The following is a 26,246-nucleotide window of genomic DNA, read 5'->3' on the forward strand; positions in this document are numbered from 1 at the left end:
TTAACTTAACTCTCCTGAGTCAATCTTCTTTTCTTTTTAAGAAAAGAATCAGCCACTAATATATACATGATTTCCAGGTCCTAACCAAGAGATTCTTGCTTGTCAGAGTAACAGCTCAGAAAAAGATAATGCTTTTACCCCTCCCCCCCTTTCTCCCATCTGCTGTGCAACTAAAGCTTGTTTAAATGTGAGGATTCTGAAAAGCAAACTGATCTATGATTTTAAAGGGCCATGCTATATGTCACACCTTTAATGAGTGATCACATGGAAATGTGCCCTCTCTGTGCGTTTAAAATCCGGAAAGCATACTCTTGGCAAGAACAGCTCCTTGACAGAAGCAAAGGGGAACTGCTAGTAGGCTGTTCTCTTTTCCTTCGCTAAACTATTACACCAACTCAATGATGATTAGAGATTCCAAAGAATAAGGGATTACCATAGAACCAAAGAACTATAGGAAACTAAGTTCCTAAAACTTCACTTACTATCCAAACTAACCTTTGTTCTCTGCTGAAATTACCTTTCAATTACCTGCAGAGCATATGTTGGACAGCAGCTTTCTACTAGAACTCAACTTGAGAATTTCAAGCGGAATGAACAAAGCTTATATCTCGAAATAGTCACTTGAGGCAGCCAATAAAGAGGAATCTCGTGGTCTGCTGAGTGGAATGCAAAGCATAAGTAAACAAGACCCAACTGAGGTTTCCCAGCATGCATACCCATAATGAAGTAGACACCCATGCAATCATCACACAAGACAATCTACAACTGCTTGGAGTTTAAGTGAGTCTAAGGCACACTTGTGCTCCCTCCTCCCCATAGCAGGTAGAACAACACATTGAGAGGCGTGATGTATTTGCCACTGGATCTGGTAGGGTTCAAACACATTTGAACTGGAGCCTTGTTTCTGTGAATCTCCACACAGGATGAGAAATGTGACTGGGCACTAAGTTTTTGTATAGACATTGCTTACACATTTTGCAGCTGTAATCTGCAGCCAGGCAAGATTCCAAAGAGGACAGATCTATGGATTATACACATCATAGCATGTATACAGAATAAAGTCAGCTTATCCTAATTAACAAAAGGCGATGCAAGAGAATGAGCATTTCAAAATTCGAACTGAAGAGATAAGGAGAAGTAAAATATATTTGGTATGTCAGTAAAAATTGATAGTTTAAACTGGGCATCTGAGATTCACACAGAGAAGGTGAAAGAGGGGGAAAGTTATTTTGGAGTAGAAGGTACCATTTAATAGGTCTAGCTGCATAGATGCTAAGGATGATATAGTACCAGAAATGTTAGAGCCATCCTTGGAAATTCACAACATCTCTAGACTGAAATTCATAAGCTGTTCGAAAATTAAACACATTGTACTTAACTCAATGAATATTTTGAATTGATCCAAATTACACACATGAATTAAACGAAATGTATTTTACACTACTTTCATAATCATTATTTATTTGTATCTTGACACATTTGATTGCAAAGTGCATTTTAATTGCCAATTCGTTTAACTATTGTGAATCAAAATGAGATAAATTAATCAAAGATTTTACAGTTATGCTTGTTACACCAAAAAACGAAAAGAAATAATTAGCAGCCATCAGCATATTATCATGGATGACAGTTACTGCACAGTAGCTAAAATATATGTATGATTTATGTTTATTTTATCATTAAAATTAGCTGCTTAATGGCACAGATTCAGACTTCCTTTCCAGTATTTATTTCAAGGCAAACACAAGTATGCCCTTTCTTTCTCTTAGGCCATCAGGAATAATAATGTGGCCTTCAAACATGACAAAAATGTGACAATCTTCTCCAAGCTTTGATCTAGTACATCTGTACTCTTCAGCTGCAGAAAGATTAGCAGGATCCATGCATTATCTGACTTTTTGACCACACAAATGTTCAAGTTGGAAACTCATTGCCATTAAGGAATCAGAGTGGTAGGCAGTAAAAAAAAGGCTCTGTTTAAGTATGTTTATTCATTAATTATTCTGCAGATCTAAAGCTCTTAGATCACGCCTCCTGACAACTCTGTGATCTAGTGTAGACATAATGCTTAACCATAAAGGTAAAGGTGTCCCCAACCAGTCATGTCTGACTCTAGGGGGTGGTGCTCATCTCCATTTCTAAGCCGAAGAGCCAGCGCTGTCCAAAGACGCTTCCGTGGTCATGTGGCCGGCATGACTGAACACCAAGGTGCACGGAACGCTGTTACCTTTCCTGCCGAAGCGGTACCTATTTATCTACTTGCAATTTGCTTTCGAACTGCTAGGTTGGCAGGAGCTAGGACTGAAGACGGGAGCTCACTCTGTCACGCAGCACTCGGGTCTCGAACTGCTGTCCTGCTGACCTTCCCATCTGCAGTTCAGTGTCTTAACCACTAAGCCACCGCGGCCCCTTAATGCTTAACCATAGTTAATGCTAAACATTATTGACTTAGCACTGGTTAAGATCCCACACAGTGAAACCATGGTTAGGCTTGTATAAGAGGACATGTATAAGATGAAACCAGTAACATTTACTTGTTACTTTACAAGCGGAAGCTGGGCAACCCAAGAAGCTCCCTTAACCATGGAGAGAAGATGTAACACATAGCTATAGTTAATGCAAAACATGATTTGCAAACTCAATGCAAGCCATGCTTTCCCATCAGCCAATCCTTAACCACAGTTTACTCATTCAGATGCTGAACCATAGTTAAGAAAAGCAGACCATGGTTAATACTTATATCTGTACAGGATACGTAGTTCATCTCAAAACCTGCTTGAACTGTTTGTTGCTGCCAGCCTTTAAAAATCAGACCCAGCATTATTCTAATTATTTTAACAGCTATAATTTTCTAAGCGCTGTATAGAGATTGAAAGACAAGACAGTCCCTGCTCACAGATTCATAATCTGACAGACATAGTACCCAAAAAAATGGAGGGAGAGAAGAGGAAAGAACTGCCATCTTCTTCTCTGGTCAATGGAAGGGGCCAAAATGGTCTCCCCATTGCAAATAAGTTCTTGGGAGACAGTGGGTGTAGCCTCCCAGTGGTGGTCAAGGTCACAGTGTGTTTCCTTTCAGCTCTGCAGTCCTAAATTAAGATGTGCAAAGTATTGAAAACTAACCCTTCCTATAAGGATTCTTTGTCCATATTACTGGGACCATAATACACATAGTTTAAAACTTGGACCACTTATGGTTTACTTATTAAATGCTACTGAGTATTGCATGTTTTACTTAATAAACACCTTCTTTAAGGAGGGACCCAATCTACACTAGCCTTTTCCCACTACTGCAATGTGCCCATTCTCAGGGCACATGATGTCCTTGTCAACATGTGGTACTCCTCTGATTTCTGTTTCCGCAGTCCAGTATTTTGTAGACCTGATTTATGACACGTTTTTTTCTTCACTGCACCATCTCTGGAGTAGTGATTTCGTTGTGGACAAGCTGTGCAGTATAATAACTTGTATCACTGGGAGTGGCTTCATTCTGGAGACCTCAGCTTCACCTTAGGAGGGGGAAATGTCTCTGTAGGGAGGAAATAGGGATCTGTCTTCCATTTGCTGGCCGCTGTCAACAAGGCTGGATTGTCAGCCATTTAATTTTTGTAATGGCACTTTCCAGTGCACACCTACAGAGCTCTAAAGCTATGAATAACTGCACATTTTTCTATTAACTTATCTGAAAAAATGGTCCTGAGGAGCTGCGCACAATGAGATATCCACAAATGAAAGAAAAAATAGCAGTGGTTCTGAGGAGGAGAAGGAGAGGGACTATCAGCAGCAGCTTGTCCTTTTAGGGAGCCTCCAAGACATGTCTGAGGGGTGGAGGGCAGTGCTTGAGCAGACTTCCTTGTCAGCTTTACTGCCTCCGTCTGAAGGGCTTCCCACCTCCACTCTCTTCTTTCAATACTCAATCAAATGGACAGTGAAATCAATGTTATTTCCTCCACCCCCATTCCTCCTTTGAAGGAAATAAAACTTTGCAATGCCCTTTCAAGCCTTCCCAATTACTCCTTTCTTTCATTCCCTTCTCTCTACTAGAATGCTGACAATGTAATCATACACATTTCTACTCAGACGTAAGTCATATTGACTTCAATGGTGGTTATTCCCAGGTAAGTGGGTACAGAGGCTGCCCCTCAAGGGAAGAGAAAAAAGGTGTGCTTGAGACATGACCATTGGGGAAGCACAGGAAGAGGGGGTATTGGCTTTCATGTTGGTTTGGAGTGGGGACTGAATAATGGTTTTTGGTGGAGGGGGAGAGGGGAACTTAAGATGGACTTTGGGAGAAGGGGGAGGGGAAAAAAGCCTTTTGACATTAATAGTTTCTGCTGCTCCCAAACCTCAGCAGAGATGAGCAAGGAGTCTGGAAAGGCAAAATAGCTCTGAAACTCTGCATGGAAGACTGAAGAAAGAAACTGTGGTAGCCACAGCAAAATACAACAACTCCCTAGAGTTGTGGGACAAGGGAAGTATACCTTTGCAATTGGACACAGGACAATGGAAGAGACTGCAGTGGTGCCGCAAAAAAATCTCTTATCAAATAAAGCAATGCACATCAGCGCGCACACATTAAACAATGTTTTGAAAAAGGCTCTAAGGCAGCACAGGTTATCTTTCAACCAACTCCCACTTCTCTCTCTTTTAATATATTTGTATTTATTTTATCTTTATAAATGAAATAAACAATACCAAAATTACTAACAACCTGATCAATACTACAATTTCCCAACAACACAATATTCTGATGAGGACACTACAACAACAAAAAGAAAAGGAAAAAGAAAGAAAAAAAAAGGAAAAGGGAGGAGCAAAGGAAGTGAAGAAAAAAGAAGATTCTTTCCCCTTCCCTCCCGCTCCCCCTCCCCTTTAAAGAATTAAGTTTAAACTCCAATACCCCCTGGCCTCTGATGGCATTCTATTTTAAAAACTGTATCTATAACCTTAACAATCTTACAGTTTAATAAACAACCTTACATTTCAATATCATATCATCAATCTTATATCAAAGAAACAGGTCTACAGTTCATTCCCAGTAGCCTATATTAATAGTAATAATAATGAAAAGAAATACAGTGTTATATAATAAAACTTAAAATAAACCTTCAACAATCAGTATTATATTTTATATATAAATGCATGTGCACAATTACCCTCAAACAATATATTTAAATACAGCATACCATATCTATTTTGAAATAAAAAATATCAAGAAAAGCAAGAAAAAAAGAAAGATGAAAGAGAATAAACCAATATATGTATAATCATTTATCTTCTGACCTAGCCTGGATCATGTAGACTAAACACAAGCAGTTAACAAAGCTTGTTTAAAGATTCCAGTTCATGGAGTTGTAACAGAATTCTCACGCATTTTTAATTTCAGCCATGCCGCCACCATTTCATGATTTAGAAACTGCTTCAATCTGACCTTCAGACACAATACAAGGTGTAGCAGGATATTTTAAGTAATATTGTAAGTTCATTTGTTTTGCCATATTTTTTGCTTTGATAAATTGCCTTCTTTTATTCACCACCTCTTTGATGTAATCTGGAAATAACATAACTTTATCTTGTTTCCAGGAAAGGCTTCCACCCTCTCTTGTCAAACGCAGTATATAATTCTTTGTAGAGACTTTTGCAGATTGGACTATGATCGTGTAATCAGTCCCTTTAGCATTTGGCACACGAAATGCCTGCTCAATATCAAGTAAATAATCAGATGGGATAGGGAGTATCTCATGCAAAAGTTTATCCACAAAAATAGGCAATTTTACATCATTAGGCAGATTTTTAATCCCAATAATATATACATTGGATCTCCTTGTGAAGGCCTCCAGTTGAGAAATTCTATCAGAGGCATTTTTAAAACAAATTTGTGTCGTAGTTTCATTTCCTGCCAGTCTGTCTTCTAGCTCATTAATTTTCGTCTCCATTTTTTGCCATGATGCATTAATTAAATCTATAGCTCCTTGCAAGACGGTGATGGAATTTTGGATTAAATCCAGTCTTTTGGCTTGCTCCATAAATTGCGAAGATAAAGTCTTTATCAGAGTAAATAATTCCCCTATATCTTCTGTTCTCAAAACTTTTGACACAGGGGGTGCGGGGGGAGTTGATGCCAGCTCCTTTCTTTTCCTCGGCGCAGACATGTTTCAAACAGATCTTGCAGGTCCTCAGATGTTCTCAAATATTGTTAACATTTCTTAAATCATCCCTCAGAAGTTGTTGATATTTCTTAAAGCATATATTATGGAACATGTCAGCCCTGTTTTCTCCTATGAAATAGGAGTCTCAGTATAGCTTTTTGTGTTGGTAAAGCTCTGGAGAGATAATCCTGGAATCCAGTCCCCCCACTATCTCGAGTGGGGTACTTTTCTCCAAGATATTATCCAGATGTTGCCTTGCCCCCCCTTTTAATTCCAGGGGGGAATGAAAAGGTTTTTCAACCTTTTAAAAAGCTGTTTGAGAAAGCTCCCATGGAACGCCCATGGGATGCTACCAGAGTGACATTGGTTCCAACCAACTCCCACTTCTCATGCAATGAAAGCACCATACAGCAGCATTTGACATTAAATCACATTACAAACTGATAAAACTCCGCTCGTGTGGTCTTGAAAACATCACCCATTTCTTCCACAATTGCAGCACTACAAATTGGTGTGTGGTACAGAAAGACATCATAACTACAAAGGGTACTGCATTGTACACACATTTATTGATGTGTGCCTACAGAGAAGTGACCACATTGTCAAAAATACTACCATAGCAATGCCTCTAAAAAAAAAAAGGGCCTGCAGTGTAGATCCTAACATCTAAACTCCTTTGCACCTGTCACTATTCTGTAAAGTATAACTACTGTTGATCAACTGGAAGTGACTTTGAATAAAAAGAGAACTTCAAGAAGCTAGGACATTGTCTAGAAAGTTGTCTTACTTAAATGTTGAAAACCTGGGTTTCTTCTAACAGGATCTGTATACAGTTAAGGATCAAGATAATGGACACTACCCAGCCAACGTTCTTGCAAGTTTAATTAATGTCAATGAAAGATTTAAGCACATTCTTAATTCTTCCACTGAAATCAACTGGAGCTAAATGCTCTTAATACTGGCTGCATTATGCCCAACATTATTAATATTAACAGTACTAAAAATGGAATATAAACAGATTTACCTTTGCGTCCTGGGTATACATGGGGGTAATATTCATAATATAGATCAGGCTGGTCTAGGTTTCCAAATGGTTCAAATTCCATTTCAGCATTTTGGAAAAGGCCCAGTTTCACCAGGAGTGCTAGTCTTACAAACCACAGCTTGAAAGTAGAAAAAAAGTTTCAAAAGTGTCAGATCATTTGACAGCTTTAACTGTAAAAAATAAACTACACTATTGGTTTTCTAATCTTTTCAGGCATGACAGGTAAAAAGCTGACAAAGGCACATTCACAGACACCCATAAAACAGGTACCCGCGTAAAAGTTTCTGTGAACTGAGCAAATTGAAAAAGCCAACATTTCTAGAAGTAGTTGTGTCTTCAGGTAATTCTGACTTTATTTTCTGCTCCTTACCTGCAAACAGCAAACTGACTTACCGCACATAGTTGTACAGATCTCTGAACATATAATGAATTGCAAAAAAAAAAAAAAAAAAAGACCATTTGCCCCAATACTGTTAGGTATTATCATAAGAAATATATGTTTTGTTCATGTTTTCAGCTATTCACACTGACAAACACTTGGAAGAAATCCAGAACACAGACTCATTGTTGGGGTTTATGAATATTTAGTTTACTAGCCACACTATCACAAAAGATCTTTATATTCTTTGTATTGGTAATGCTTAAAATCAAAAGATTGCAATTGCTTTTAACGGAATACCTACATAAACATCTTACAGTGCTCCTGAAAAGCTATGTAACACAACTCTCCTTAAATTAAGCATCTAGGCACAAAACGATTTGTGCTGTTATTAATATCATGCTATGCTCTTCTGAGCTAGAACAAGGGCAGGTAATATATGTTCTTCTCCAGCATCATAGTGAAGTCTGCTTGCATTACGAATCTCAGATTTACTTTCGGAAAGATAAAGTTTTCCTTTCCTGCACTAGCATCAGCAGGATTAAACATGTATATACAAAGGTAATGCATCTGAAAAGATTATTAAAAAATGGAGGAGGGATAGAATCAGGACAATTTGGGAATAAGCAATTCGAACTAGTCAGAATGTTAAACTGGTGAGATAGGATCTATTTCTTATTGCTGGACTGTTGTCTACACTGCTGATGCAAGTTATGAGCAAAGTAGAATATGTGTGTGTGTATATATATGCATGCATGCTGCAGGCATCTAACTTCTGTTACATTTCCAACAGGATCCTTGAACTTAAACAAATTACCCATCCTGCTTTAAAGTGCAAGTTTCAGAACTCCAGGCAAACATAAATGTAATCAATGGATATCTGTCCCCAACTGCAAAACTGCACCCAAACTTTTGCCTGACTAAAAGGCAAGCATACCTGCAGAGAGTCTGTTGTATGACTTGTGAGTAGGCCACTTTTGCCATAGCCTTGACCATGGGCAGTCAGAAGTCGTCCACATAAATCAACTGCTGCTCTCCAGTTTTTGCTGCTCTGGTTGAAGAGGGGTGGGGCGAGAAGAAGAACAGGCTAAGAAACAAATATATTCAACTGCCTAAAATTTGGAGCTGCTTATTTTGCTTGAAGCAGCTACAGCTAACCATTAGTAATAATGACAAGGTCAATAAAGTTGGCCAGTAGGAAGTAGGATGTCATTTGTCAAAGCTGCTTGTATAATTAGACAAAAAGCAGAGCCAGGCATCACTCACAATTTACAATTAGAAGATGGCTAGTGTAAAAGGATACACAATTTATTATGAGGGGCCAGGGACGGTTCCATTCTGAAACAGTGATCAGTTCTTAACCCATCTGAAATATGCAACATTTTTGCCATTACAAAGAATCGTATCTATTCTTTCCAAAGAACATTACTATTTTATTCTTTCTGGAATCAAATTATGTTCCTATTAGTTTTGAATCAATGAATTCATGAAGGTCATTCAATACCGTTTACTTGAAAAATACAGCTGGGTCAAAATGAACATTTTAGGGAATATAAACACTTGAGATTTTAAACATCTAGCCATTCACCCGAATCTAGTACCAAATGAAAGAGAGGAATTATCCCCGCAAAGAGAAAGAGAGAGGTCAAACATACGCACAAATGCATTTCATTTTCTGAACCTCAACCTCACTGATGCATTCACTAGACATCTGACAGAAGTACAGAAATAACAGACAAAATTTGGTAACTGCTGCAATGGGTACCCCAAGTTCACAAATGTATCCAACAAAAGAGGAATTTCCTCAGAAAAAAGACAAGTTATGTCCATCCTGGTCTTTTGCTTCCTGTCAAAGTGACAAGAGGAAAGAGGACTGTCTGTGTGCCCAATACAGAGTGGAATCAAGACCAGTAACAGAGTTATCAGAGGGAAGAATGAACTCTATTTAGGTGTTCTAAAAACACTGGATTACATTTATCAATTATTGGAACAGGTTCCAGCCAGGTAATTTAGCAACTATAGATATACTATATATGTGTTAAGTTGACATAAATTGTCTTGAGTAATTGTAATGGGAAACAAAAATAAAAATGATATAATGAAAAAAAGAACAGTACCGGGGTCAGCCTACTAAAACACCACTGACTAATTCTCTGAAAACTGGCAGTAATCAGCAACACAACACATAAATAAAAGGATAATAATGAATGGTAATTTCTCTTTGCCAAACTATTTTCACCTTTGGTGTAGGAAAAGCATATTATCTGTACATTTATGCACTGTGCTATTCTTCCAGTCGCCTCTAGTCCATGAGGCTCCAGTCCAATCCTTTACGAACATCCCATAGTTGCACAGTTCATTCAGATGGGAAGCAGACAGACTCACACCATTCAATTATTGATCCATGATAATGGAAAGATGTATTTGTGGTCAAAGAGAAGAAATAAGCTTGTGCATTGTCCTCCATCATGGAGTACATTTTGCCCTAAGACAAAATGGCAAATTGTTTTTAAAATGTATTTTAAAATGTGTTTTTAATGTATACTGAAAGTCTCTCCATGTCCTTTTTCTCTCCTCTTTAAACAATCCTTATTTCGCCCCCTGTAGTGAACAGTTTCTGGCTCCTACTTTCTGAAGTCAAAGTTTTCTGTTTTTGCAAGCCACAAGTGATCCCTTTTTCCTGACTCCAACTCTTTGCCACTGAGGCGCAAATGACTGGCGATACCTACAGAAAACCATCCACCATTGTACCACTGGGCCTGGGCCCCTGAGTTCACCTTGCACAGCAATTGGAATGTGAGTACCTACTGTTGCAAAGCTCCTAGCTTGTATTAAGCCAGAGTTCCTTGCTTTGTCCAAACTGGGAATTTTGGCTTAATTTTGGTGAATAAACCAGGAAAAAAACCAGAATTACTTTCTGGTTCATTTTCTTAGTTTGTTAATTGACATTAAGCCAGAGTTCCCTGGTTGAGTCATAACAGAGAATTGCGGGTAAATATAAACCAGAATCTTTGTGCCAAAGCTGGTGTACAAGAGGAGGAGGGGAGGAAGGAGAATTTGGCCCAACATTAATTCCCATGGTTTACTATAACAAAGCTAAGAACACTAATCCAAACTGGGCCAGTCTTGTTAACTGCTTTAAAACATCCTTTATATTTCGAACTAGAGAACTGAAGAGTCCCGTGAATTATTGTACTTAGTGATATTAACTATTTCATTTCAGGTACTGTCACACATGAATAATTCTGAGGGAGCTTTTATGGGGACAAAAGTTAACAGTACACTACACCAATCAGAACTTCTCCTACCAAGAAAAAAATAGGAGAATCCGGAAAAAAATAAAATGTGGGAAGCTCTGAAGATGGAGTATTCTTAAATAAGATGAGGTATTCTTAAATAAGGGGTGGTAATTATGTTCTATCCAACTCTGATATTGTTAAATAAAGGTCCATTATTTATGAAAATGTACACCTGGCAACTATATAATAATCAGACCTATCCATAACATAATTCCTTTTGGACAGTTCGGACTGCTCTTTCAACAAGAGACAGAGGGGAAGTTTTAAATCATTATGGGTGAAGCCCCAGTTCTGCTGAGCTCGCTGGCTGAATGTATCTTACTACAGTGGAAGAAGAAAATTGTGCTATTCATTTGTTAAGAAGATAGTGTCGTGACATTTATTAAAGGTTACCAAGGTACTACTGCACTGGCTGTCTAATGAAATTTCTAGAGAAGGTGAAAGATACTTATGGAAAAGCAACTTGGGAAAAGAGGTCCAAAATCTACCTGAAACTTGGAAGAAATTTGGGAATGCAAAATCCAATCTCCTCTGCAGTGATCTGGCTATAACAGCAAGTTCAGAATGCTTGATTACCATAAAGTATATGATATCTTCTCAGACGTTGCTGGTGCCCAATGCGGCTGGTAGGGTGGAGGGCAGGATCAACAGAGGTGGAGGCAGCTACATCTAGTAGTTCCCAACAACACAGTAAAGCACTCCTTTGCACTCATATTTGTCTTGTACAGCAGCAACACATCACATATAAAAACAGCAATCCATTGCAAAATGGGAAATGAGTCACATCCACTGTAGGATAATGCCAGCATGTATGAACGCATGTGGGGTGTGTCAGTGCATGTGGTACGTGGGGAATCTGCACAATATAACACAGAAAAACAGGATTTGAAATTCAGCAGCAATCCATTGCATAAGGGGAAATCGAGATCATGATTGCAAGAGAGAGTTTGAGTCTGACACCAACAACATACTAAAGCATGCCTTTGTACTCCCATTTGTCTGGTACAGCAGCAATATAGAAAAGGGAAAGCCAGGCAAGGAACTTAACAGGCATGTAAAGCAGAGGGTTGATTGATATCTCTGACCCATAGAACACCATCAGAAAGCACTCCTTCAAGCCCACATTGTCCTGTTCCACCAGCAAGCCATTACATAGCATTCAAAATCCACCTCTTTACAGGAGCATTCCCACCACAGCCACCCCTCTCAATGCCTACTCAGAAGTAACAGTGAAAATCAGCATAGTACAAAAATCTGGCTTAGACATGTCTACTCACAAGTAAGAAGGACTGGATTACTCAAGAGTAAAGATGGGCAGCAAGGTCGGAGTAGCCAAAATCCACCTCTTTACATGCCCACAATATCCATCCCCAAAACCAACCCTAAAAGATAGCAAGGGTATCCTAGGGCCCCCACTCCCCCAAAATGAAAACGAAAAAACCATCGTATTGGCTGGCTATTGCTGTTTCTCATCCGGTCTCTGGATTTGTGTGGCATGAAGTCAAACTTCCTACTCTCTTGCTTGCACTTGTTCACATACACTTTCTTTCTTTCATTCTTTCTCACTCTCAAAAAAGAACATTACTAAAGCATAGTACTTCCACACTGCGGTCACTCAGAGTGAAAAAAGCAAAAATAAATTGCTTCATGCAGCTGCAGGAAGAACTGAAACAAAACTGAGAGAGAACAGCTGATTCCTTCTTGGAAATGTTTGTCATCTGTGAGAAACAGTGATTGGCTAATGGGTGCAGTTCTTACTACCCATTCCTTCCCTGTTTTCTTCTCAACCCTGATTGCTATGTGTGTGTGTGGGCTGTTTATGCCCATATAAGGCATCCAAGCAGATCGGTATGTATGGTGTCTTGTGCTGCCTCTAGATGGAGAGAAGGAGCAAGGAGCGTGGGCAAAACATCACTCCTTTTTGTGCACATGCAAAACAAACTTCGTAAAGACAACAGAGGTAGTGGTGTGTGGTGCTGGGAAAGCAATTTTTTTGTTAAGTTTTGGGGTTGGGCTGGGAGACTGCAGAAGGCATTTGGGGGCCAGACAAGCATTGCTCCATCCCCCACCATGAATGAATCACTGCTGTGTCTTCCATTGTTTAAACGTAAATGTGTGTGTGTGTGTGTGTGTGTGTGAAAGAGAGAGAGAGGGGGAGAGATTCCTGGGATTTAGTTAACAAGCTTCTTGTTTGACTGTTTTATTCCAATTGTCCCACAATTTTACCCATAATCTATTAAAGCAGGGATGGGGAACATGTGGCCCTTCAGATGTTGCTGGCCTTCAACTCCCATCATCCCTGACCATTGGCTATGCTAGCTAGGGCTGATGGGAGTTGCAGTCCAACAACATATGGAGGACTACACATTCTCAACTACTGCTTTAGAGGAATCCTGCAAGGTAGGTTAGCATTATTGTCCCCACATTGCAGGTGGGAAGCTGAGGCCGACAGAATAGTGGCTTGCCTACTGCTACTTAGTGACTCCATGACAGAGGTGAGATTTGAACCAGGATCTTCCTGCTTCACAGCTCTTAGCCACTAGACTAAGAAATGTATTATCATCCCATCTTCATAGCCCTTGTTCAGGTACAGACACAAAGCATCCTGCATTCTAATGGGATCACAGCCAGAGGACACAGAATCTCAGGAATGGGCACCATCTGTTCTTTGATGTATGACAGATGTACATATGCAATGAAGGTTAAACAGTTCAGGTGATACAGCAGAATAATGGACCAAGCATAATATATAAATGGATGTCTGATTTCAAATATAAATTCATATTTTTGTATTACTGATATTAAATTTCTGATGACCATCTGTTTACTCTTCTGAAGTGAGCTACTGAAGATTACTCATCTATCCCCCTAAGAGAAACAAAGATTAAGAAACTTATCTTTATGACATAAAAATATTACCATTAAACAGAAGGCTACCGTGAGTCAGTCTCACCATACCTTCTGAGCAACAGACAACTTAATAATCCCAGGGTAACTGACCCTGAAAAAGCAAAGGCATTGTTCAGGATGAAGATACCCACCAGAAGGAAAGATTATTTATCAAACGTGTAGATCATTTTGGTTTGATTTCGAAAAGTATCCAAACCATGGTTTCAAGTTGTTCTGTTTCACATAAACCATAGTTAACATTAACCATAGTTTGCCTATTCTGATGATATGACAAGCTGTAGTTAAGCAAAAACAGAACTCAAAGCTTCCAGAATCTTCCTCATGGCTGCACCAGAGGAGAAGAAGGGTGGGAGGCATGTGAACTTGAGGCTGTTGCTCATTAATGTCATGCTAAACAATGTTTCGTGTGATGTTCAAATGCGGCCAGTGAGAAACCCCAAATAAGATTCCAGCTAACTCCAGGCCTCCCCAGAGCACAGAATGACTACTGTCATAACCCAATTCAAAATTTTCTAGAATCAAGAGTAGAATGATGAGTCATAACTCCTTGACTTTGGTGGTAAAAAAAATACAACGTAAACTGGGAAGATTTTTTTTTAAAAATTGAAGTAAAACTTTGACTATATAAAGTAAATATACACAAGACCTAGAGCTTACTATATTTGACAACATATGGGAATTCAACATTAAATCAGAAGGACAACTAACAGAACATATATGATTTTTTCCAAATGGAGTCTCAAAAGGGAGTCATTAACTCTACATGGTACACCATTAAAATGATTAAAACGTCCTCGTCCATTTGCTATGACATTCTTCTCCAATGTAAATCACTCTGGCAGAACACTTTGGCATTACTTACAAAAACTCCGTTAGTAACCCCTCCCGAGGCTAGAGTTTGTCAAAGGTTATTACTAGCATAAAGCTCAATAATATGAAAATAAATATTGCAAATAAAAAGCCTATTTCTTGTATATTTTAAGTATTGAAGAGTATCAATTACCTTTTGCCTTACTAATGCTGCAACCCTATGCTCACTTACCTGAGAGTAAACCCCAAAGAACTGAATGGGGCTTACTTCTGAGTAGACATATATAGGATTGCACTGTTAAATTAGAAGAATGCTGTGATAGATATTCATTTCAGGAAGAGGTTAAAATGTAAACTCTTGATACAATAGAGGCTAATTATTATATATTTTATGTGTCTAATATAGGCATTTTATGAATATTTTCAACTTTAAAGCACAATATTACTCAGAGGAATTATTTATCTCAAATGCAACTGAATGTGCTACACACCAACATAAACATGAATACTTGTAGGACTTTTTTAAATATCTAAACATGCATAAGATTGTGCCCTTAGTGGTCTTTCCACCTCTGTGTTTAAGACTGAAAACTGAATTTCCAAGGAGCAAGGAAAGCAATCCGCTATATTGGTGAGTGACACTGCACCATTTTTTACAGCTTCCTCCTTAATGTATGGAGTAAATCACTCAAATCATTTGGGGTCATATTTGGGCAGAGACCATAGCTCAGCGGTACAGTACATGCTTTGTGTACAGAGGGTCTCAGGGTCAGATCTTCAGTTAAAAGGATCAGGATATGGGGAAGACCTTGGCAAGAAACCCTGGAGAGCTGCTACCAATCAGAATAGACAAACTAAATGGACAAACAGACTTCCTACATTCCTACTAAACACACTGCCCCAAACACACTTATGCCATTGCATACTCTATTTTTGTACACTTGTGGAAAATGACAAGTGAATAGCAGAGGCTAATCTACAGGTGGTGAATCTTTTGGCTCTCTGGCAACTCTTGAATGTTAGCAAAAAAGGCACTACTGTGCTAGAGAGGTATCTTCCTGCCCACCATCAGTCAGAACCTGGAACTCAGACAGCTCTGGATAAGAAGCATGTAGTGACAGCAGTAGATGACAAAGTACACTAGGAACTAAGTATTGTGCATCAAGCTGGAGGGAGGATCAACAGCACAGAGGCAGAAATGATAAAGAAAAGCTGCCAGTGTTGTTGGGGTGGGACTGAGTCAGAAGTAATGAGATAGGTTTGGGGCTCTGGACCATGTGAAGATTGTTAGGATGTAGCTGTTCAACTTTGGAATTCTGCCAGCTCTAGACTAATCACTGGCATAGCTGAATATGAAATGCAGGGCTTGAACCAGATGACTTTCAAGTCTTCATTTCTAAGACCAATGAATAAGATCATCAGCTCCTGACTATCTAGAGAAGAAGCCTAGTGTTCAATATGTACCAAGGACAGTAACACAGTGTTACTTACAATCAGCTGCTTCAAACCCACAAAGGACTGTTCCACAGAGTTGGCATTTAGAACCTGTCTTTTCACTGCAGCATGCTCACCAAGGAAGCGGATCATTAAGTCTTTTACTGCATCACCCTAATGGGGGGAAAATACCAGAATTTATCACTGAAATTTCCATCACTCAAAGTGCTTTGTAAAAACACAAATGCCTTGCATTAATGGAAAGCTACATACTTGAGATATTTCAACATCCCATCCTGCCACAAGGTGTTTTGTATATTTCTTATGTGCCTAGAACTCTACTGCAGAACAATGGCCTTGAATCTGAGAGTATTTGTACCACTTCCTGTATTCAGAAGGGAAAGCTTTTAATAATCATTATGGTGAAAATAGTTAGAAACTCCTATTATGTGGAAAAGAAAGTACTTACCATCTCCTTTTTCTCAGAAGTTCATCATGCCATATTTACAATCTGTACAGGAAGTCTCTTTAATTTCTATATGTTATTGTTGCTTAGATGAGATTTGGCCAATTTCACTGAAGGATGCAGACAAGGCATTTGGAGAACTCTGGCCCACCTGCTTACCCCTTACTCTTTATGGCTAGTAACAACTAGCCAGCCAGGGGAAGCTGGCTGGTCAGAATGGTGTTCAAAGACCTTTTGGAGCAGGATGCATTCTCTATTCCTTAAGGGAGGCAGTGGTGAGACCCCTGATTAAAAAAAATCTATTGCCCTCAGCAGGTCTTAATTTGCCTTTCATGGGGGTCAAACTGCACATGAACTAAATTGTGTGGTTCTACCATTGAGTGAATGGTTTCCCCTCCTCTACACACAAATTGCCAGTGGGAAAAGACTTGATCTGGATTGGGACCATTATCCTTAGCAAGTACGTGTGGGAATACATATATGTCTCTGAGTGAAATGGAACTAATAGTGACAGCAAAACTGAAGGTGCCCCAACAGCCTCTGTGGAAGAGAGTTGAACTCTACTGAAATAGATACGTAGTTGTCAGCACATCATGCATATTCCTTTGGGTTGTTTTGTCAACAGTTTTCAGTACTCCCCCCCCCCCTTAAATTTAATCAATGTAAGGGAAGTACATGCTATTCTCTTTACTTTTTTACAAGTATTCCAATAACAATGTCTACATAATATAACATTTAAATCACATTAAGTATGGTTTAATTTCCCCCCTCAAAATATTTTAGGTGAAATACATGTGGTATATTGGAACAAAAAAATACCATGGGGTATTTTTGTTTTTAGCTTTGTTTACTAAATAAAAGTACAATAAACATGCTAAATTAGATCACTCTAGGCAGAGGTGGGCAACTTGTGGCCGTTCAGATGTTCGGGCCTACGGCTCCCATCAGCTCTAGCTAGAATAGCCAATGGTGAGGGATGATGGGAGACGTAGCCCAAAACTTCTGGAGGGCCACAAGTTGCCCACCCCTGCTCTAGGGCCTCAGAACATTTTCTGATGTAAACTGATTTTTTTCCATGCAAATTAAACTAATCGCAAATTCAAAATTTTCTGGAAAACCCACATCACTGGATAGGGGTTAATTCTTTACCCCTACTGAGGCTGCAATCCAGACTGGACCGCTACACCTGCATTTTACAATGCAAAAAAAAGGTCTAATTGAAAACAAATTAGTCCTTTTTTGCATGCTGTGATCCTTTTCTGGATCACAGCATTGGGCAAAGGGTTAAAGCCCCCTACTACCCCCACCCTAGAGTGTTGATCTGGCTCACATTTTTGTGGCAATTTGTGTGCACATGTGTGTGTTTGGGGGGGGGGAACCTGCAATCAAGAGAAGAAGTGCATAATTAATGTCACATCTACTTTGGCCCTGAGCAAGGTACTTCAGCAGGTAGTGGCTGCACAATTCATTAGTCTAGTTTTCATCATAATTTTGGGACAGAAAGTGCCTTGGTTTCCTCGTTGACAAGTTATGGTGAGATAAAACCACGAGAAGCATGACTGTGTTGATTCTTCTGACCTTTCCAGTAGTATTTGATATCATTGCTCATCACATCCTAATGGACAGCCTCTGTGGATTGGGAGTTTCCAACTTTGCAGTGTTTCCATTCCTACCTTGGAGGGTGGTTCCAATAGGTGATGCTGGGAGATGCTTGCTCCTCCCTGTGGGATCCCATGAGGTTCAATTTGGTCTCCCAAGATATTTAAGTTCTACATGAAACCCTTGGTGGTGGCGGGGGGTGTCATCCAGAGTTATGGGGTTCAATGATTTCTGTATGCCGATGACACCCAGTCCTATCTCTCCTTTTCATCTAATCCAGTTGTGGTGGGACTGTCAGACAAGCTTCTGGATCAGTGGCAAACTGGCTGAGTATAAGTAACCTTAATCTGGCCAAAACAGAGATTATGACGGTGGAGGTTGACCAGCACTCTATTAAGAGTGCTGGATGGGGCAACAGTCTAGGTGAACTGTTGTCTAAAGGTGTTTCCAGTCATCTTTTTAGTATCATCTGCTGCTAAAGGTTGTGCAAGGAATGGTGAGGTTCCTCACCATTCCTTGCATTCTCACCATGTCTTGTGATTTGTCATTATTTAGTGCTACACTTTACTTCTTTATTTCAATACGAAATATGTGCCACATTAAAGAGCTGCCAACTTTTTTTTTAACTAATGTCTTGGACAGAGTTATCTCATGGTTCTTACTCCCATGTACTGGACCACCCCTATTCATCCATTGTTAATTTTTGTGTGTGCCTAATTCAGCCATTTATCATTTCTTTTAGCAGAAACTAAATCTTGCAACAATCTCAAGATTACTCTCATTTCTCCCCACTTTTTTTATTATTTAGGCATACCGCATTATATTTATTGAGGTATGCTTGGGTGCAACTACACAAAAAATGAAGTGAAATGCAATCCAGAAAGTTGGCCTGGATGTACCCACACGTAGATGGATGCAATCTCCAAACCACTTACAAGGCAGTTTCACCAAGCCCCATTTGAAAGCTCTAGAAATACGACAAGGCAACTGTAAGTTCTGCTAATATAAAAATGGTGATTGTTAACAATAGCTAGCAAATGGAACTAGAGAATGAAAATTAGCTGCCAACACCATATCAAGAGAGGACAATTTTAAAAAGAACTGTGCTAATAGGAAAGAGAAAATACAGGCCGAAGAATGACAATGACCAGGAGGATAACGAGGGTCTCAAATTAACAACAAAATATATATTTTTAAAATCTTAATAGCTAAAAGTAATTAATTTTATTTATTGTTCTTTTATTGTTCTTACTTGCATGCCATCGAAATAGGTCATGTGGCAGAACAGAGGTTAAAATAAAAAATAAATAAATAAAGACAATGGAAGTACAGACATCCAAGGCAACCTGCATGCCTGAAATTGTGTGGTGTTCTGAATTTATTTATTTAAAATGTTTCTTGGCTGCCTTTCAGGGCAGGAGCCCTCCCAAGGTGGCGTACGACAATAAAGCACATAATAAAAAACTGATACAGTATTAAAACAGATAAAAACAGCGAACTGCCCCCAGCAACAACAGCAGACATATTAGGGGAAGGTCAGGGTAAAATAGTATTTTTTCAGGGCCTTCTTAAAAGCCTGCAGTGATGGGACCTGGCAGATGAGGTTTCTAGATTTTTTTTTTTAAATCTCTGCACTCTTTCTAAAATAATAAAATGCAACCATACACCTTCTACCTTACAGAAAGCTCCAGAATATTTTAGCTTTCATAACTGTTGAACCATGAACTCAAAGTTAAAGCAGAAAGTATTTCAGGAGCACACAAGTATGGGTGGAACCGAGTCATGTAAGCTCTAGGGAATTCAGGTTCTGGGCCATTAAAATTTGACATTTCTCCTACTGCCCTTCAAATGACACCAAGGGAAATTCCATGCATACTTAGCAGAGTTTGTTTTCCCACCACAGTTTGTCCCTGAGAAACATTTCCGTGTTTTCCCAAGTTCTACACTCAGTTGTGTGTTTGGAGAGCATCTGAGCTAAGTGTTGACAGGTCTTGACAACATCAACTCTGGATCCATTTCCATATCTGTAACTCATGTCAATTTTCAGGGCTCCTCCAAGAACGGATGAACATTTTCCTCAACCTGATGCCTTACAAATTAGTGATCATTTCTTACTATTACAATCAAATTTTGATGCTATTATTCCCCACCCCTCCCACCAGAAAGTGAACAGTGTAAGGTGCAGCTCCAACTAGCTTCATATGAGGGCCAATCAGTTGCTCAGCAATGTTTTGATTTTGCTGTGTACAATCTACAGCAGCTGCTTTTTAGTGACTGGTTGTTCTAATTGTGCAAACAGGTGTGAGAAGAGGAAGAATGGTGCAAGAGCTACCAATATGACAACATTCCTATAAAAGAGACTACTGAAATTTCTGTGTTCATGTATTTCAGATACAAAATATCTGACAGGAAATTCCAATATATTTTAAAGAGGGATATTCAACTGAGCTGCTGAGCTTCATGGAGCTCTTCATCAGGCAGGAAGAAAAGGTAGCAGCAAATTCAGGTACACCTAGAGTGAGCTGATTATTACGTGAAAAACACCTGTATTGCTGTTAACAGCCTAAGAACAGAGATCTCTAACAAAATCTTGTGGTATATCGCCAAGCCTTAACAGGAATGCTTCTGTTCAGGGTTCTAGCCAGCCTGGAACAGGACCCATGAAGCACTATCTGGAGTTCATGGAGGACACTTTTTTCTTTCTCACTCTCCTGAAACCTTATTCTACTGTGCTATGTAGGCTAAAGGGCTCAGGTCTCAGGCTGTCTGTCCCCTCTGAAACTGAGCCCCTTGTTCTTATATAGCAGACATAGGGGATATTGTGTGTGGAGGAGAGGTATTGCCTGGCCATGGCTTTTGGAATTTTTCTTATGGACCAGTATAGCATCCTTTGTTTTAAAGCAATCAGAACATTGTACATGCCATTGAGTTTATTAGCCATACTATTGGAAGTAGTAAAAAGCAAACAAGTCTCTTACCTGAATGTTGTCAAATTTTAATCCAGGCATTGTAAGATTCTCTTTGTCTATGAAAACATTACTGTACTGCTGTGTGGCTACTGAAATCAACCCATTTCTAGTTCCATCACTAGGAAGCCAAGCATCATTTCTTCTGTCCATCTCACTCACATTCAGCACAGATGCAAAAAGATCGTCACTGCCTTGAAAAACAGCTTGTATCTGGGAAAATGGCTTTGGAGACTGTGATATTTCTGGAGAAGATGCAGATCTCCCAGCTTCAGATCTCCCATTTTTAACAGAGTACTTATGGTCAGCAGAGTTGTGAAACTCCCCAGTTGCTACAAGAGAAGACATTTGTTCTGGTACAGATGAACTTACATTAGGATTACTGACAGAAATAAAAGAGGATGTGGTAAACGAATCAAAAAAATCAGAAGCTAGTGTATTAGTATTAATGGCCTCGCCAAAAAACTTGCTTAGGCTTGGACTAGGTTGAACCACCTGCGGATGAGTTTTCACTGGAGTCTCGCTTATACCACCCAAGCTGGGTGACTTCACCATTTGAGGCTCGAAGCCATCATGCAGAAACTGTTGCTGACCATTCATGCGATTTCCCTGGCTGAAAATGGTACATACAGGAATAGGTTCAGAGTCAACAGGTGATTTGCTGGAAAGTGGTGACGATATAGTCTCTTCAGGTTTGCATTGACTGTTTGATGCAGAGTTAAGCAACTTGTCACTTCCTACTTCCAGTTTATCTTTTGCTGGTTCCTGCATCACCTCTTCTTTTAAAGAGGAGTGATCATCCATTCCAGTATCAGAAATACCTTTAGGGGCACCTTCAGGTTTAGTTTCACTCTCATTTCTAGTAGCTGCTTTTCCCATCTCTCCTTCTGCTACGTGAATATCTTTTGCTTCCATTTGCTTTACAATTTCTTGCAGACAACCAAGATCACCAGTATCATCTTCACTGTTATTTGGGGAATCTGATATAACAACACTCTCCATCATGTGCTCATTAAGTTTATCTATGAAATTATTGGACTCTTCTGTGATTGTCTCATTTTCTTCAGATTCAAACTCATCTCCTCCAAGATCAATAGTTTCTTCATGAAAGATAAGTTCTTCGTGAGCTTGCTTCTGGATAGTATACTCACTTTCTACTACATTTGAACCTCTTATCTTGGCACCTTCAACATTGCCTTCTTTGTTTTCCATAGTTGTTCTAAAGATAAATCCAAGAAAATGAGAATGCTAGTAAGCAATACGGAAACATACAATTATTTAAGCGTAAAGCAAGAACATGGAGTTCTACACAGCCATTTCAATAAATGAAATGCCCAGTAATTCAAAATACAAAACACCTTGAGAAAAACAAAAGTTCATGAACACATCTAATGGAGACCTTCACACTGCGTCTTCACCAATGTTATATATAGGCTGGGGTCAGATGGGACCTATGGTCACATTAGGTACTCCGTGTCCTACTTGAGAAGAGAGTGGTGTTGCCCTGCCTCTTCCTCCCCACCCAATGCAAACAACTGAGCTTCTCCTGACTTGCTCACTCATGGTGGCATAAGGGTTGGCCCAGGTGCTAAGGTCTCCAACCAACAGTGTCGGAGTTGGCCACTCATCCTAAAAGTGCAGCTAACTCCAATGCTGTGCATCGAAGACCCCACCTGGGTCAGCCCTCATTATGCTGTGAGTAATGCCAGAGCTTGTGTTGGGAGGACAGGAATGGCTATGCATAGGCCTGGGTGACCAGAAGGAGGAAAAGCTCTTGGGGAGAAGGAGACAGTGGCAAGAAGCCCAGGTAAGCCAAAGGAAGAAAAAACTGGAGGAAGAGGAGAGAAGCTGAGTAGATCAAGGAGGCAAATGCTGGCTGGCTGAGCTTGCTGTCTCAGCCAGTGTGATAGGTGTTGTGAGATTTCTCTTCCCCCAGGAATGGTCAGTAGGTCAGGGGAGGGTTATAACATTCAGATCCATTGGCTATGAGGTTTCATGAGAAATGGAGGGTATATTATACTTGCCTGTGCAAAACACTTGTAGGCCAGAGCAGCCAAGATAGGAAGGAATGAGGGAGGTGGCAGGAGGGTGAGAAGTGGCATTTGTACCACTAACACTGTTAGTCTCTTATCTTAAAAAGATTTATTTTTCTGTTGAAGATTTGTTGATTTGCTCTATAGGCTGGATGTTGCTTGCTCTCTCAATTTTGTGCAGACCCATACAGTTCTTGGTCACTCTATGCAGGCAGCTTGCGATCACTGGAATATTGTAGAATTCATGTCCCTCTGTCATGGACAGGTTGTTTTTTGTGTTTTTAAATAAAGCTTGGTTCTCAAGTATCTTTCTGCTCTGCTGCACAGTCCAAGGTCAGTGGGGGTGGTGGAGGTTAGTTCCTCCATAGATCAAGTTCATAGAAAAAGTACCCCGAGGACCTATCTACCACACAACCTGCACAAATGCATTTCCTCATCTATCTCAAACCCAAGGGACAGGGAGCAACGTTTTAATGGTAGTTAGTACAATGGGCACTCCTGGTTTTAGTACTCTGTTTCCAGTGATGTAGGTTTCTGCTACAAGGGATCTCTTATCTCTCTCAGTGGCTTTAATAACTGAAGATAGTTCTAGAAAACAAAACAGAATTTTCCATGCATTGCTTAACCAAATCTCACATTATAGTAATATGGGCATGGGAAGAACAGAAGCAGATGTCAGTAATGGGGAGAGATCCACAATCTATTAGTTACTGAGAAAATTCAGAAAAATAGCTATAACGTCATCAAAATAGTGAAATGCATAAAGCTCCTAGCAATATATGAACTGCTGTGGGGGGGAGGGGCGGCTATATTGATGAAGGCTCCATGTCACATCTTTAAGAAGCTGACAGTGGTGGATTGTTCACGGTCCATTTCCTTTATATGCCATAGCAAGATCCAAAAGTGAAAAGCTATAGTTAAAGGTATTCCTGCCAATGTGATGCTTCCCACAGGCAGCTGGTTGGCCACTGTGTGAACAGAATTCTGGATCTGCTCAAAGTTCTCTCTGACCAGAGGGCTTAGTTCTTTCACATTATTGTGCAGAGCTATGACGGTGCCAACATGATGTCAGAAGAATCTGGTGGGGTGCAAAGATAAATGCAAGAAAAAAATAGAGAAAACTATTCCCTACATTCACTGTTTTAGATCATCAGTTGCACCTTGTAATTGTACATGCTTGTTCCAAGGTATGTCTTGTTGGGGATTTCTTTAAGGTGTGCAATTGTTTGGGCATTTTTTCTAGAAAGCACTGTGTTACACAACTTTATTCAGGGAAGGTTACCTACATATTCACCTGAAATGTCTTTGGGAACAATAGTGGGGAAGACACTTAGCTACTGCAAACGCTATCTGTCAGAACATTAAGATAATGGATGTTCTCAATTGCTTTGCCAAACAATTTTGCCAAACCATGGTGCCAGTAGACCTCAACATGGAGGCAGCAGTATTACAAAGCCAAAGTGCCAACATAAAATTCATAGGTTTAACTCTTCTAATGAAAGATGTGTTGTCTATTAACAATGATAAGTAAGGTCCCATGGCAAGTGACTCTAACGAGAAAAGGAGTCCAAGATTGGAGGGGGGGGGGAGTTTTTAAAAAGAAATTCTAAAGGCACAATTACAAACAATTCCAACAAGAAAAAAAGGTGGAAGACAACAGAAGAAGCCAATGTGGCTTCACAAGACACTCAGAGATGACCTGAAGACAAAAAAGGACACATATGGGAAGGCCAAGCTTCAAAGGAAGAGTATAAGCAGGTAGCACAGAACTGCAGGGATGGAGTCAGGAAGGCTAAAGCTGAGAACGAGCTGAAGTTAGCAAGGGATGCTAAAAGCAACAAAAAGGCTTTCTTCAGATACGTGCATAGTAAAAGACAGAGGAAAGAAATGGTGGTTCAGCTATTAAATAAGGATGGCAAAATGATAACAGATGACAAAGAAAAGGCAAAGGTGCTCAATTCCTACTTTGGCTCAGTCTTCTCCCAAAAGAGGGTCTATGAGCCCACTGGCAAAAGCAAAGTACAGGCTGACGGGGCAGGATTGCAGCTTGAGATTGATAGGCATATGGTCAAGGAACACCTAATTACTTTGAATGAGTTCAAATCTCCAGGGCCAGATGAACTGCATCCTACAGTAATAAAGGAATAAATCCTGCCAGACAAATCTGATCTCATTTTTGGATCAAGTAACCCTTCTTGTGGACTGTGGGAATGCTGTAGACATAATATACCTCGCCTTCAGCAAAGCTTTTGACAAAGTGCCCCATGATATCCTGATGAGCAAACTAGCTCAAAGTGAGCTAGATGAAACAACGATCCGGTGGATCCATAGCTGGCTACAGAATCAGACTCAAAGAGTGCGTATTAATGGGATCTTCTCAAATTGGGCAGAGGTAACGAGCGGGGTACTGCAGGGCTCAGTCCTGGGCCCAGGGTTCCTAAACATTTTTATTAATGACTTGGAGGAGGAGGTGCCGGGAATGCTGATCGAATTTGCAGATGACACAAAATTGGGCAGGATAGCTAATACTTTGGAAGACAGAAACAAAATTCAAAGTGATCTTGATAGACTGGAGCGCTGGGCAGAAAACAATAGAATGACATTTAATAGGGATAAATGCCACGTTCTGCACCTAGGAAAAAGAAACCAAATGCACAGTTACAAGATGGGGGATACGTGGCTCAACAACACTACAAGTGAGAAGGATCTTGGAATTGTTGTAGATCACAAGCTGAATATGAGCCAACAATGTGATGTGGCTGCAAAAAAGGCAAAATGCTATTTGGGATGCATTAATAGAAGCATAGCTTCCAAATCCCGGGAAGTACTAGTTTCCCTTTACTCAGCACTGGTTAGGCCTCATCTGGAGTACCGTGTCCAGTTCTGGGCACCACATTTTAAGAAAGATGCAGACAAGCTGGAGAGGGTTCAGAGGAAGCAACAAAGATGATCAGGGGACTGGAAACAAAGCCCTATGAAGAGAGACTGAAGGAACTGGGCATGTTTAGCCTTGGGAAGAGAAGACTGAGGGGAGATATGATAGCGCTCTTGAAGTACTTGAAAGGTGGTCACAGAGAGGAAGGCCAGGATCTCTTCTCGATCATCCCAGAGTGCAGGACATGGCATAATGGGCTCAAGTGACAGGAAGCCAGATTC

General features: G+C 39.9%; 1 protein-coding gene and 1 long non-coding RNA gene across 8 annotated transcripts in view; one reads left to right on the top strand and one right to left on the bottom strand.

Moving 5' to 3' along the window:
* The window catches only part of LOC146359155 (uncharacterized), a 45,022-nt gene extending 34,122 nt beyond the window's left edge, over positions 1–10,900 (top strand). The window contains exons 2-3 of the long non-coding RNA XR_014786565.1: positions 10,181–10,369; positions 10,797–10,900. This is a non-coding gene — a long non-coding RNA (uncharacterized LOC146359155). The remainder of the gene's footprint in view (positions 1–10,180; positions 10,370–10,796) is intronic.
* Positions 1–26,246, bottom strand: part of TRAPPC12 (trafficking protein particle complex subunit 12) — a 73,947-nt gene that overhangs the window by 41,736 nt on the left and 5,965 nt on the right. For all 7 annotated transcript variants that reach the window (XM_084826716.1, XM_084826718.1, XM_084826717.1 and 4 more), the window contains 4 exons: positions 21,070–22,276; positions 16,084–16,200; positions 8,511–8,624; positions 7,174–7,312 (listed from right to left, as the gene is read on the bottom strand). In XM_084826716.1, the coding sequence (XP_084682842.1) occupies positions 7,174–7,312; positions 8,511–8,624; positions 16,084–16,200; positions 21,070–22,269 (1,570 nt within the window). In that variant the 5' untranslated portion in view covers positions 22,270–22,276. The remainder of the gene's footprint in view (positions 1–7,173; positions 7,313–8,510; positions 8,625–16,083; positions 16,201–21,069; positions 22,277–26,246) is intronic.

This window comes from Heloderma suspectum, chromosome 1, assembly GCF_057233095.1.
Source record: "Heloderma suspectum isolate Gila_16-S chromosome 1, 16-S_ref, whole genome shotgun sequence".
In the NCBI taxonomy this organism is placed as follows: domain Eukaryota; kingdom Metazoa; phylum Chordata; class Lepidosauria; order Squamata; family Helodermatidae; genus Heloderma; species Heloderma suspectum.